Genomic DNA, 11,617 nt, shown 5'->3' on the forward strand with positions numbered 1-11,617 from the left:
GTTCATCCGAAGGTCGTGTCTCATCAGTGTGAGGTCGTAACAAACCAGTGTGTTTGAGGTCATGGGTTCATCCGAAGGTCGTGTCTCGTCAGTGTGAGGTCGTAACAAACCAGTGTGTTTGAGGTCATGGGTTCATCTGAAGGTCGTGTCTCGTCAGCGTGAGGTCGTAACAAACCAGTGTGTTTGAGGTCATGGGTTCATCCGAAGGTCGTGTCTCGTCAGTGTGAGGTCGTAACAAACCAGTGTGTTTGAGGTCATGGGTTCATCTGAAGGTCGTGTCTCGTCAGCGTGAGGTCGTAACAAACCAGTGTGTTTGAGGTCATGGGTTCATCCGAAGGTCGTGTCTCGTCAGTGTGAGGTCGTAACAAACCAGTGTGTTTGAGGTCATGGGTTCATCTGAAGGTCGTGTCTCGTCAGCGTGAGGTCGTAACAAACCAGTGTGTTTGAGGTCATGGGTTCATCCGAAGGTCGTGTCTCATCAGTGTGAGGTCGTAACAAACCAGTGTGTTTGAGGTCATGGGTTCATCCGAAGGTCGTGTCTCATCAGTGTGAGGTCGTAACAAACCAGTGTGTTTGAGGTCATGGGTTCATCCGAAGGTCGTGTCTCATCAGTGTGAGGTCGTAACAAACCAGTGTGTTTGAGGTCATGGGTTCATCTGAAGGTCGTGTCTCGTCAGTGTGAGGTCGTAACAAACTAGTGTGTTTGAGGTCATGGGTTCATCCGAAGGTCGTGTCTCATCAGCGTGAGGTCGTAACAAACCAGTGTGTTTGAGGTCATGGGTTCATCCGAAGGTCGTGTCTCGTCAGTGTGAGGTCGTAACAAACCAGTGTGTTTGAGGTCATGGGTTCATCTGAAGGTCGTGTCTCGTCAGCGTGAGGTCGTAACAAACTAGTGTGTTTGAGGTCATGGGTTCATCCGAAGGTCGTGTCTCATCAGCGTGAGGTCGTAACAAACTAGTGTGTTTGAGGTCATGGGTTCATCCGAAGGTCGTGTCTCATCAGTGTGAGGTCGTAACAAACCAGTGTGTTTGAGGTCATGGGTTCATCCGAAGGTCGTGTCTCATCAGTGTGAGATCATAACAAACCAGTGTGTTTGAGGTCATGGGTTCATCTGAAGGTCGTGTTTGAGTCTCACGACGATCATACACTTTGACGCAACAGTAGAATAACATGTGACCTCAGTGACCTGCACCACCTACACATGGATGACCTTTGGTCCGTCGCTGAAGTCCACGGTCTGACGGACCCCGGCCAACTGCAGGAGCCAGTCTATGGGCATGTGGTCCAGACGGTTCATGTCGAGGTGCAGGACGTGGACTCGTGGGCCTGAGAGAGAGAAGGTTTGAGCGGCAGCGTCGAGAGAAGACGGACGTAGATCACCTGGTCCCACGATCAGAGCTCCGCCCTGTTGCTGCAGGTCTCCCTGGAAGTCGAAGGCAGGACTCGTCATGGCTCGCCAGACGCTCTTCATGTGACCCAGCAGGAGGCCGGACTTGACGTGAGGACTGGTGTGCGCTGAACGACAACACTCTTGATGTTCTAGAGCTACTTTCTGTCCAGGTGTGTGTCATCACATGTCACCTGACACCGAGAATCTCTCCTCGGTTCTCATCCCGAGTCCTCCGTAAATACAACGTTCTGGATCCACAAAGATCTCGTACGGGAATCCAGTGAGGGAGGAGAACGTCTGCAGGAGGAGGGAGAGCGAGAGATCCACAGTCGAGTCAAGTGTGTTTTTAAAAACAGAACCCATGACCTGTCCATCAAACATCTCTGTTCATAGTATAGATTCATTCAAATCATAACCTTTCATCTTCCATACGGTGTGTTGTCGTTACTTTTCATGTGTAAAAGTCATGGAGAAAAAAAAAATCATTATTTTATAGAAGTTACATTTACCTTCTTTTATTTATGCTTTTATTTTTTTTAAGTTAGGTTAGGTAGAACTTTTGGTTTTGTAAGAGAATGTGTGGAATATAAATATATATATTAAAACGTAAGATGTAACTTGCTTCATTGTTTTGTTAAATAAAATAAAGTTAAACTCCTCCTTCACAAATATCCTTGTCGCTCCAACACGTCCTGCACGAGTCCAAACATCTCTGAAGTCTCACCTCAACATGATGTTTCATCTGCTTCATGGTTGGAAACATCTTTTAAACTTTTACAATTAAACTCGTTCTCATGACAAACATTAACATTCAATGAACACATTTTTATATGATCTCACCTCAATGTGACGACAGGCTGACTGTCCAATGAGAACGAGTCTGACTCCAGCTTCCTGTTGATGAAAACATCTCAAAATCACACGGAACTTCATTAATAAATAAACTTTACCTCCAAAACTTCTTTAGGTATTTTGCTCAGATCGTCAACATATTCTTTACTCGTGTAACACAAGAAGCTCTGAGGACACAATCGTTGAGTTAAAATCTTAGAGAAGGTTCAAATGTGACAAAGATTATGATAAAAAAACTAGAATAATAAAAACCCTCAGAAAGATGATGATGCACTTCCGGTCCTCGTACAAGTGCCTGAAGCGCAGCGAGGATCCTCGACGGTCGTAAATGAAACAATCCTCCACGTCCTGGAGGCTGACGTGCTCGTGTGTGCTCGTGCGTGTTCCCAACTCCAGCCTGTGTTTGGACACTTGTCGAGTTACAGGAGCTTCTGCCATTTCTGTTCTTCTTCTCGCTATTTTCAGACTTTTGACGAGCAGCGAGGCCACGCCCACGAGTGCAGGAGCCACGCCCACTGGAGGAGAGAAGACCCCAACATTTGTCACGTGACTTATAGTCACCTTAGTATAGAACTATTAAAAAATAATACATTATTTAAATATGAAATATATATTTAAAATATTAAGCAGTGATAACATATTGATTGAAAAAACTATTTTCATTTTAAAATATTTTGTGAACGATCTGGTCGATCGCGAAGCTGTTGCGAGTATGATATAAGAAAATAGTTGATTGGCTGATGTGCATGTCAATCAAAAAGTTATTGCGCTGATTGGTTTACAATTTGATTGACGTGCACAGCAGCCAATCTGAGCTCCCGCCTCTTCCAGTGAACGCAAAGTTCATATGAATCGAGAATAAAGAGCAAAACGCGCGACAGTCATTTTACGCGATTCAGAAAAACGATATAGAATTGTCAGCTTTTTAAAAAAATAATATATCGAAGAAAATAATGGCGTCATGTCTTCTCTACGAGTCACAAACATCTCGTCATCAAAGCTTCAGGTTCTAATGAAGCAACAAATGGTTCTCATGATCACGTGATCGAGGAAACATCCTTTAAACACACGTGTATTAATTCAACATCACATGATTAAATGACCTTTACCTCAGGAATATAGTAAGAATATTTAATATATATAAATATAATAAGAATATTTAATATATATAAATATAATAAGAATAAACTCAAACACACATTCTAATGACGCTCAGAGACGATGATGACGTGAAGTGACTGATCTACACTTTTATTCTCGTTCAACTTCATCTGAATATGTTTTAAAATGTAAATAATCCACTGGCTTCTGTTAATGTAGTTTTATTGTTAATAACTGTATGTAGAATACTGTGGCATCCAGTGAGCGTCAGGTAAAGAGAACAAGGGAGTCTTTTCCACAGACATGTGACTTTAATTAACAGTAATTGTAAGAAATTTACACAGATTTTGTAAACATGTAAACATGGTGAGAGAAACTATAATCCCTCACATCTCAGTCACGGTGCCGGACTTGAAGACCCATAATGCACCAGTCGCTACAATATAAACATTTACATCTGAACTCATGTACAAAAGTGAGATTCATGTCATGTTTAAAACTAACAAATATAAACAAAATTTGTTTTTTCATGATCAAAGAAGATACATTCAAGTCTCGTGCTTCATTTAAACATGATGGACATCTTGAAAGCATGGAAAGGGATGAACCCGCCTGAAGTCTTTGTCGATTTGGATGAAAAAGGAAAAAGGTTTGAATTCGTGTCAAGAACAGATTCTTACTCATGAATATTGTAAGTCGTTCGGGTTCGAATAAATGACCATTTTTAGTAGGAAATCAAAGCAACTCTACACGAGGCTCCTGGACGTGATGAGATTTAACACTAAAGGTCTTGTGGACATGTTTGAAGTTACTCTCAAAAGTATCTTCTTATGAGCAAATATGCTCCTCATGACTGAAGTATTTGACTCTAGTTATTAATGTAAGGTAAGTAAGTAAGTAAGTAAGTAAGTAAGTAAGTAAGTAAGTAAGTAAGTAATATTTATTTATATACCGCTTTTCGAGACCAGGGTCACAAAGCGCTTAGACAATCAAAACAATACTCAAAAAAGTATATACTTTAAAGATCAAGATAATACTGAGAACAACACAGGTAAGGTAAGGTAAGGTAAGGTAGAACTTTATTGATCCTCAGGAGGTTTGGAAATTGTTTTTTTACAATTATCCACAGCAAATACAGCAATTATTCATAAAAAAAAGAAAAAAAAGAACAATAACAAAGAGAAATACAGAGAAAGAACAAGATGATACAATCTAAGTCTAAGTCTAAAGATAAAGAACAAGATCAAAGAAAATAACAAAGATTAACATACAATAGAACATCATGATACTTTCAATGTATTTTATATATTTTATGAAGATGATTAAATCCACACATCCTGATGATCAGTCCTAAACTGTTCAAGTTAACGAAACATTGCCTGAGAAACTCTCTGGTCTTTTCCTTAATATTGGAAATTATGGGATGTTTGATCAGACCTGTAATTGTTGCAGATGCACCATGGGATGTGGTGGACATATCTAAAATTCAAAAACGATCAGATTTCGGAATTACGTCGTCAATCTTATCCTATATTTAAGCGCACATTATTTTAAACTGTTTATGAAAGAATTCTTTGAATAGAAGTAGAAACGAAGCGCGGTCACTTCCGGTGAAAGTAGACTCGCCTCGTCGGCTTCCGTCGTGACGCGCTCCTGGTGCGGAAGTGTCTGAGAAGCAGCATCTTGAGCTCCAGGGTTGAGTCTAAACTCTGCGGCTCCTCGTCCTTCTTCTGCGGCTCTTCTGCGGCTCGACCAGCGTGTGAGTCCAGCGTCAGTGCGGGAGCATGAAGGCCTCGCGGGGGAGGAGAGAGTGAAGCGGTGAGACGAGCTAACTTAGCATCGAGCTAACGTTGTTGTTGATTCAAAGTAGAAACATCAAAACAAGATAAAGTGTCTTCTTTGAACGAGTCTATCAACCAGTTTTACTTCATATCGTCACAAAGTTCCTCCACTGTTGACGTAGAAACGAAACAACACCTGCTCCTTGTTGACATCATAGTTTCATCCTTTCTTCTCTGAGCAGAGAAAGTCAACAAGTCACAGTAAACTGTGTTGAATCTAAAGTTATCTTCATGTTATCTTATCATTTACTGACGACAGACCTGAGTTACACACGAATACTGAAGGATTTTCAATAAATACAACGATCAAGGCCAACATCTCATTGAACAAGACGGATTTGTAAATTGTACAACCTTTTAATACTCAATAATGTAAGTAATTCATATTTATATAGAGCTTTTCCAGACCAGGGTCACAACGAGCTTAAACAATCCAAACAGTATTCAATACAGTATATATTTAATGTGTACTTAATAATACTTTTTATGTGTTGTTGACATCATAATCTATGTTTGGTGTAACAAATGGTTTCTTATAACAAGTTAATTTCAAAGACACTAGAGTTGATCTAGATCAGCCCGAAGAGTCTGGTCAGCATCTGAGAGGTCACACGGGGTCACACGGGGTCACACGGGGTCACCAGATGTGTTGGTCTCTGTGTTTTATTGACGTGAGCTGGAGGTTTATTTAAAGAGTTTGTACGTCTTGTTGTGAAATGAACTCACAGAATGTCAGAATCAGAATCAGAAAACCTTTATTAGTCCCGCGAGGGGAAGTTCGGTTTAACAACAGCAAGAGAAATAAAAACATCCAGAAATAAAAACGAGAAAGAAAATCTAAATGGAATAAAAGATAAATCTGCGCTATATAATATATACACAATCATATTTACATAAATAACAAGAGGTGCAGTTAAATAGTTATCTTGCTGTGTTCTTGTTGTGGAGTCTGATGGCAGCAGGAGGAAGGAGGTACCTCTCCCTCACACACCTGGGATGGAGCATCCTATCACTGATGGAGCTCCTCAATGCCCTCAGTGTGTGCTGGAGAGGGTGAGACAAGTTCCTCCTCATGGAGCCCAGCTTGCTCTGTATCCTCCTCCCAGACACTTCCTCCACAGGATCCAGGGGGCGCCCTAGGACGTAACCGGCCTTCTTAATAAGGCTGTCCAGTTTAGCCCTATCCTTTGCTGTCATGCTGCTGTGTGCTGAATGTGATGATGAAATAAACTAAATTTATATTGACCAAACTTGAGGAAAAAAGAAAAACCCTTTGATGCTTCAGCGTCAGAATTTAAATCAGATTCTTATTTAAACACGTTAACATTAACACAATAATGTTGTCATTTCAAACCCTGTTCCTCCAGAGTGTTCCTGCGTCATCTATATGGGCCATCTGCTCTCCAAGAACGGTCACTGCCTGAAGAAGAGGACTCGCAAACTCAAGAAGAAGAAGAAGAGGAACTGCTTCCTGCAGGGTCCGTGCATGCTGTGCTTCATCGTCCACGCCAGCGAGCTCGACGACGACAGCGAGCGCTTCGAGAGCAGCGTGAACGTCAGCGTGAACGTCAGCGCCGGACGCCAGAACAGCCTCACGACCACCGGTGGCGTCGGCGCCGCAGCCAAGCTCGCCGAGCGTTACGCGACCCTGACGTCGCCCGAGGACTGTTGCAAGTTCTTGCTGAGCTCGCGGGAGCTGGCCGTCTGGGAGGGTCAGGGGCGGAGCCTGTTGTCCAGCGTTCCTGCTAAACTGATCCCGGCGCCGGCTTTGTTTCGGACTCTAGCCGAGCCCGGCAGCGACTACACAGAGATGGTGAGTTTTGACGGAACAATGTTGACTCGAACATCTGTGAAACCAACTGACGATATTTATAACCTTAAGTCTTTTTAACAATCCTGTCATTTAACTGACATTGAGCAGAAAATATCAGTTCAAATCAAAGCTGCTTCTCATTGCATTTGATAATATTAGTGTAAACCTCGTGTACCTTAAACACTGCAGTTGTACTTAAACACAACTGTATCAATTTTATTTTTCATTGTCTTTTAAATACTTTTTCCTTCAGCTTTAAAATCACTTTATTTTCTTTGCAAATATTTACAATGTTTTTTCATTATTGTTTTGAAAATAATGTAAAAAACAAGTCAAGTACTGGACAATACTACACATATATACTTGTTACTACACTATCACAACACCAGAGTCAAGTACTGGACAATACTACACATATATACTTGTTACTGCACTATCACAACACCAGAGTCAAGTACTGGACAATACTACACATATATACTTGTTACTACACTATCACAACACCAGAGTCAATTACTGGACAATACTACACATATATACTTGTTACTACACTATCACAACACCAGAGTCAAGTACTGGACAATACTACACATATATACTTGTTACTGCACTATCACAACACCAGAGTCAAGTACTGGACAATACTACACATATATACTTGTTACTACACTATCACAACACCAGAGTCAAGTACTGGACAATACTACACAAATATACTTGTTACTACACTATCACAACTCCAGAGTCAAGTACTGGACAATACTACACATATATACTTGTTACTACACTATCACAACACCAGAGTCAAGTACTGGACAATACTACACATATATACTTGTTACTACACTATCACAACTCCAGAGTCAAGTACTGGACAATACTACACAAATATACTTGTTACTACACTATCACAACTCCAGAGTCAAGTACTGGACAATACTACACATATATACTTGTTACTACACTATCACAACACCAGAGTCAAGTACTGGACAATACTACACATATATACTTGTTACTACACTATCACAACACCAGAGTCAAGTACTGGACAATACTACACATATATACTTGTTACTACACTATCACAACACCAGAGTTACACACTCTTGACTACACACTCTTGACTACACACTCCTCTGCACCTGAGACTAAAGTAAAAGCTGCTCCTCGATCAAAAAACCTCGCAAAACTAAAAAAAAACAAGTTTTGAAGACAGTTGACACTGAAGAATAACTTTTACGAATAAAGCATTTATTCCAGGAAACATGAAGTGAAAACCTCACCTGTGTGTGTGTGTGTGTGTGTGTGTGTGCAGGTGTGTAAGAGGAAGTGTTCGGAGGTCCAGAGGTGCACGCCCTGCAAGCAGCCACGCTGTGCCTTTGCCTCCCCGGACGGAGGCTTGGAGAACGGGGGAGTCGGGGGAGGCGGGGGAGGCGGGGGAGAGGCTTCTTCCCACACCGACACTAGCCACTGCGACCCCCCCCTCTGTTCCTCCTCTTCATCCTCCTCTTCTTCCACACCAGCTGAAGGCTGTCGTGGTCTGGACCTTCTGGCCGACGCGGCTCAAGGTTCAGAGTCACCGGGCGGCGACCATCGCCATGACGACGAGCAGGCCACGGAGTCGGACGCCGAGCTGTCGTCCATCAACCTGCTGCCCGCCTCCATCCTGCTCAAGGTCGTGCCGCCCTCGCCGCCCGGGGTTCAGTTCCTCCGGGCTCACCTTCTCGTGGTGTCCTCAGGTGCTGTCTCACCTGACGCTGAAGGAGCGCTGCCTGTGTGCGTCGCTGGTCTGCAGGTACTGGAGGGACCTCTGCGTGGACTTCCAGTTCTGGAAGCAGATCGACCTGAGCGGCCTTCAGCAGGTGAGCCTCGTGACGCGTCAGAAGGTTGTCAAGACGGTCTTGAAATGTTTGTTTTAATATCAAACTGACGATTGATTGACACGTAAAGTATCAATGATTCTAAGATTTTAAATTCAATATAAAAAGTTTCACCAGAAAAAACGACAAAATACGACTGAGCTTCTTGATCCAACTTTCAGCCAATCGTGTGACTCGCCGAGGATCACGTGACTCGCCGAGGATCACGTGACTCGCCGAGGATCACGTGACTCGCCGAGGATCACGTGACTCGCTGAGGATCACGTGACTCGCTGAGGATCACGTGACTCGCTGAGGATCACGTGACTCGCTGAGGATCACGTGACTCGCTGAGGATCACGTGACTCGCCGAGGATCACGTGACTCGCCGAGGATCACGTGACTCGCCGAGGATCACGTGACTCGCCGAGGATCACGTGACTCGCCGAGGATCACGTGACTCGCCGAGGATCACGTGACTCGCCGAGGATCACGTGACTCGCCGAGGATCACGTGACTCGCCGAGGATCACGTGACTCGCCGAGGATCACGTGACTCGCCGAGGATCATGTGATCATTGAATTTATAAGACTGTAAATGAAAAAATGTTGAATTTTAAAATGTTTATTTTTTAATAATAGGATTAAAAAAAATTGAATTTATTTAAAAAATTGAATTTATTTCAATAAACACATTAAACCTTTGATATAAAAATTATTTAAAAATAAGTAAATATTTTCAACATTTGACATATTCAATATTCTGATGAAATTAATGTAAACTTATACTACAGTATAAACAAAAAAGACCTCCTGAGGGATCAATGAAGTTTTACCTTACCTTATATATATATATACTGTATATATATATATATATATTGACCTCATATTAACATGAAGTTCAGCTCAGAGGTCAAAGGTATTCTTAGCATGAGAGGAATTAACATGATAAGATAAGATACACCTTTATGTAGAGTCTCAAGCATATGTAGCATAATTATTTAATAATTAAATCATTATTAAACAATAATGATTTAATAATTAAATCAGAATCAAACAATGATTTAATAATTCAATAATAATGATTTAATAATTGAATCAGAATCAAACAATGATTTAATAATTGAACAATAATTATTTAATAATTAAATCAGAATCAAACAATGATTTAATAATTCAATAATAATTATTTAATAATTAAATCAGAATCAAACAATTATTTAATAATTAAATCAGAATCAAACAATGATTTAATAATTCAATAATAATTATTTAATAATTAAATCAGAATCAAACAATGATTTAATAATTCAATAATAATTATTTAATAATTGAATCAGAATCAAACAATTATTTAATAATTGAACAATAATTATTTAATAATTAAATCAGAATCAAACAATGATTTAATAATTCAATAATAATTATTTAATAATTAAATCAGAATCAAACAATGATTTAATAATTCAACAATCATTATTTAATAATTAAATCAGAATCAAACAATGATTTAATAATTCAATAATAATTATTTAATAATTAAATCAGAATCAAACAATGATTTAATAATTCAATAATAATTATTTAATAATTAAATCAGAATCAAACAATGATTTAATAATTCAACAATCATTATTTAATAATTAAATCACACCTACAGATAACTGATGAACTTCTGGTGAAAATCGCGTCCCGGAGACGGAACGTTCTGGAGATCAACATCTCGGACTGTCGAGGGGTTCACGACCACGGCGTGACCTCGCTGGCCTCTCAGTATCCGGGGCTCCAGAAGTTCACCGCCTATCGCTGCAAACAGCTGAGCGACATCTCGCTCTCAGCGCTCGCCAAACACTGCCCTCTGCTGGTGAAGGTGCATGTTGGCAACCAGGACAAGCTGACGGACGCAGCGTTGAAGAAGGTTTGTAGAAGATTATATTCTTCTTCTTTCAGTTTGTGCAAATATATGTTATTTTAGTGCAAATATATGTTATTTTAGATTCATTACACTTTCAATTCAATTATTTCTGGCAAATGTTTGAATAATGAAGACAAAGTTTAAGACTAGTTGAGCAAAGGATACATATAATAATATGACTTTTGTTTGTTTACATCTTATCTTTATGTCCGTTTCAATCATTTAAGTCATTTACTAGTTTGTTTTCAATTGTAATCAACAATTTTCAACTATAATCCAACAATTTTCAACTATAATCAAACAATTTTCAACTATAATCCAACAATTTTCAACTATAATCCAACAATTTTCAACTATAATCCAACAATTTTCAACTATAATCCAACAATCTTCAACTCTAATCCAACAATCTTCAACTCTAATCCAACCCTCTCTGCTCAGCTGGGAGGTCACTGCACTGAACTGAAGGACGTTCACTTGGGTCAGTGTTATGGTCTCACTGACGTCGGCATCATGGCGTTGGCTCAAGGTTGCCCCAAACTTCAGAGACTCTATTTACAAGACAACAAACTGGTGAGTTTGAACATCTATTGTCCTTGAGTTTGTTGATGTTGTTGATCCACGAGAGATGATGTTGAGTTCATGCTTCAAGAGTGTTAGTTAAAAGATGGAGTTGAACACCCGAGGGTGTGAAGAGTGAGCACCCGAGGGTGTGAAGAGTGAGCTCCTGAGGGTGTGAAGTGTGAGCACCCGAGGGTGTGAAGGGTGAGCACCCGAGGGTGTGAAGGGTGAGCACCCGAGGGTGTGAAGGGTGAGCACCCGAGGGTGTGAAGGGTGAGCTCCT

General features: G+C 40.6%; 2 protein-coding genes across 2 annotated transcripts; one reads left to right on the forward strand and one right to left on the reverse strand.

Annotated features, from left to right (window-relative positions):
• Window positions 1-1,195: 1,195 nt before the first annotated feature.
• Window positions 1,196-2,698, reverse strand: prxl2c (peroxiredoxin like 2C). Its single transcript, XM_087778901.1, has 6 exons — window positions 2,495-2,698; window positions 2,341-2,409; window positions 2,231-2,284; window positions 1,582-1,687; window positions 1,381-1,515; window positions 1,196-1,326 (listed from the first exon to the last, which is right to left on the reverse strand). Exons 1-6 carry the CDS (start codon window positions 2,678-2,680, stop codon window positions 1,196-1,198), a joined length of 681 nt encoding a protein of 226 aa, XP_087635027.1. The 5' UTR covers window positions 2,681-2,698.
• A 2,702-nt stretch (window positions 2,699-5,400) lies between these two features.
• Window positions 5,401-11,373, forward strand: fbxl17 (F-box and leucine-rich repeat protein 17). The gene is made up of 6 exons (XM_087791183.1): window positions 5,401-5,556; window positions 6,552-6,997; window positions 8,316-8,675; window positions 8,740-8,862; window positions 10,519-10,776; window positions 11,215-11,373. The coding sequence occupies exons 2-6, from the start codon at window positions 6,572-6,574 to the stop codon at window positions 11,371-11,373; spliced, it is 1,326 nt and encodes a 441-aa protein (XP_087647309.1). The 5' UTR covers window positions 5,401-5,556; window positions 6,552-6,571.
• The last annotated feature ends 244 nt before the right edge of the window (window positions 11,374-11,617 follow it).

This window comes from Callionymus lyra, chromosome 1, assembly GCF_982586985.1.
Source record: "Callionymus lyra chromosome 1, fCalLyr1.hap1.1, whole genome shotgun sequence".
In the NCBI taxonomy this organism is placed as follows: Eukaryota; Metazoa; Chordata; class Actinopteri; order Syngnathiformes; family Callionymidae; genus Callionymus; species Callionymus lyra.

Bases quoted from the DNA above. Each gene is read 5' to 3' on its own strand.
- fbxl17 (XM_087791183.1), top strand. From the start codon at position 6,572: ATGGGCCATCTGCTCTCCAAGAACGGTCACTGCCTGAAGAAGAGGACT. The intron at 6,998-8,315 runs GTGAGTTTTGAC...GTGTGTGTGCAG, and splicing joins GCAGCGACTACACAGAGATG to GTGTGTAAGAGGAAGTGTTC. The intron at 8,676-8,739 runs GTCGTGCCGCCC...TGGTGTCCTCAG, and splicing joins CCGCCTCCATCCTGCTCAAG to GTGCTGTCTCACCTGACGCT.
- prxl2c (XM_087778901.1), bottom strand. From the start codon at position 2,680: ATGGCAGAAGCTCCTGTAACTCGACAAGTGTCCAAACACAGGCTGGAG. The intron at 1,688-2,230 runs GTGAGATCATAT...CTCCTCCTGCAG, and splicing joins CAGCCTGTCGTCACATTGAG to ACGTTCTCCTCCCTCACTGG. The intron at 1,516-1,581 runs GTGACATGTGAT...GTTGTCGTTCAG, and splicing joins GGAGAGATTCTCGGTGTCAG to CGCACACCAGTCCTCACGTC.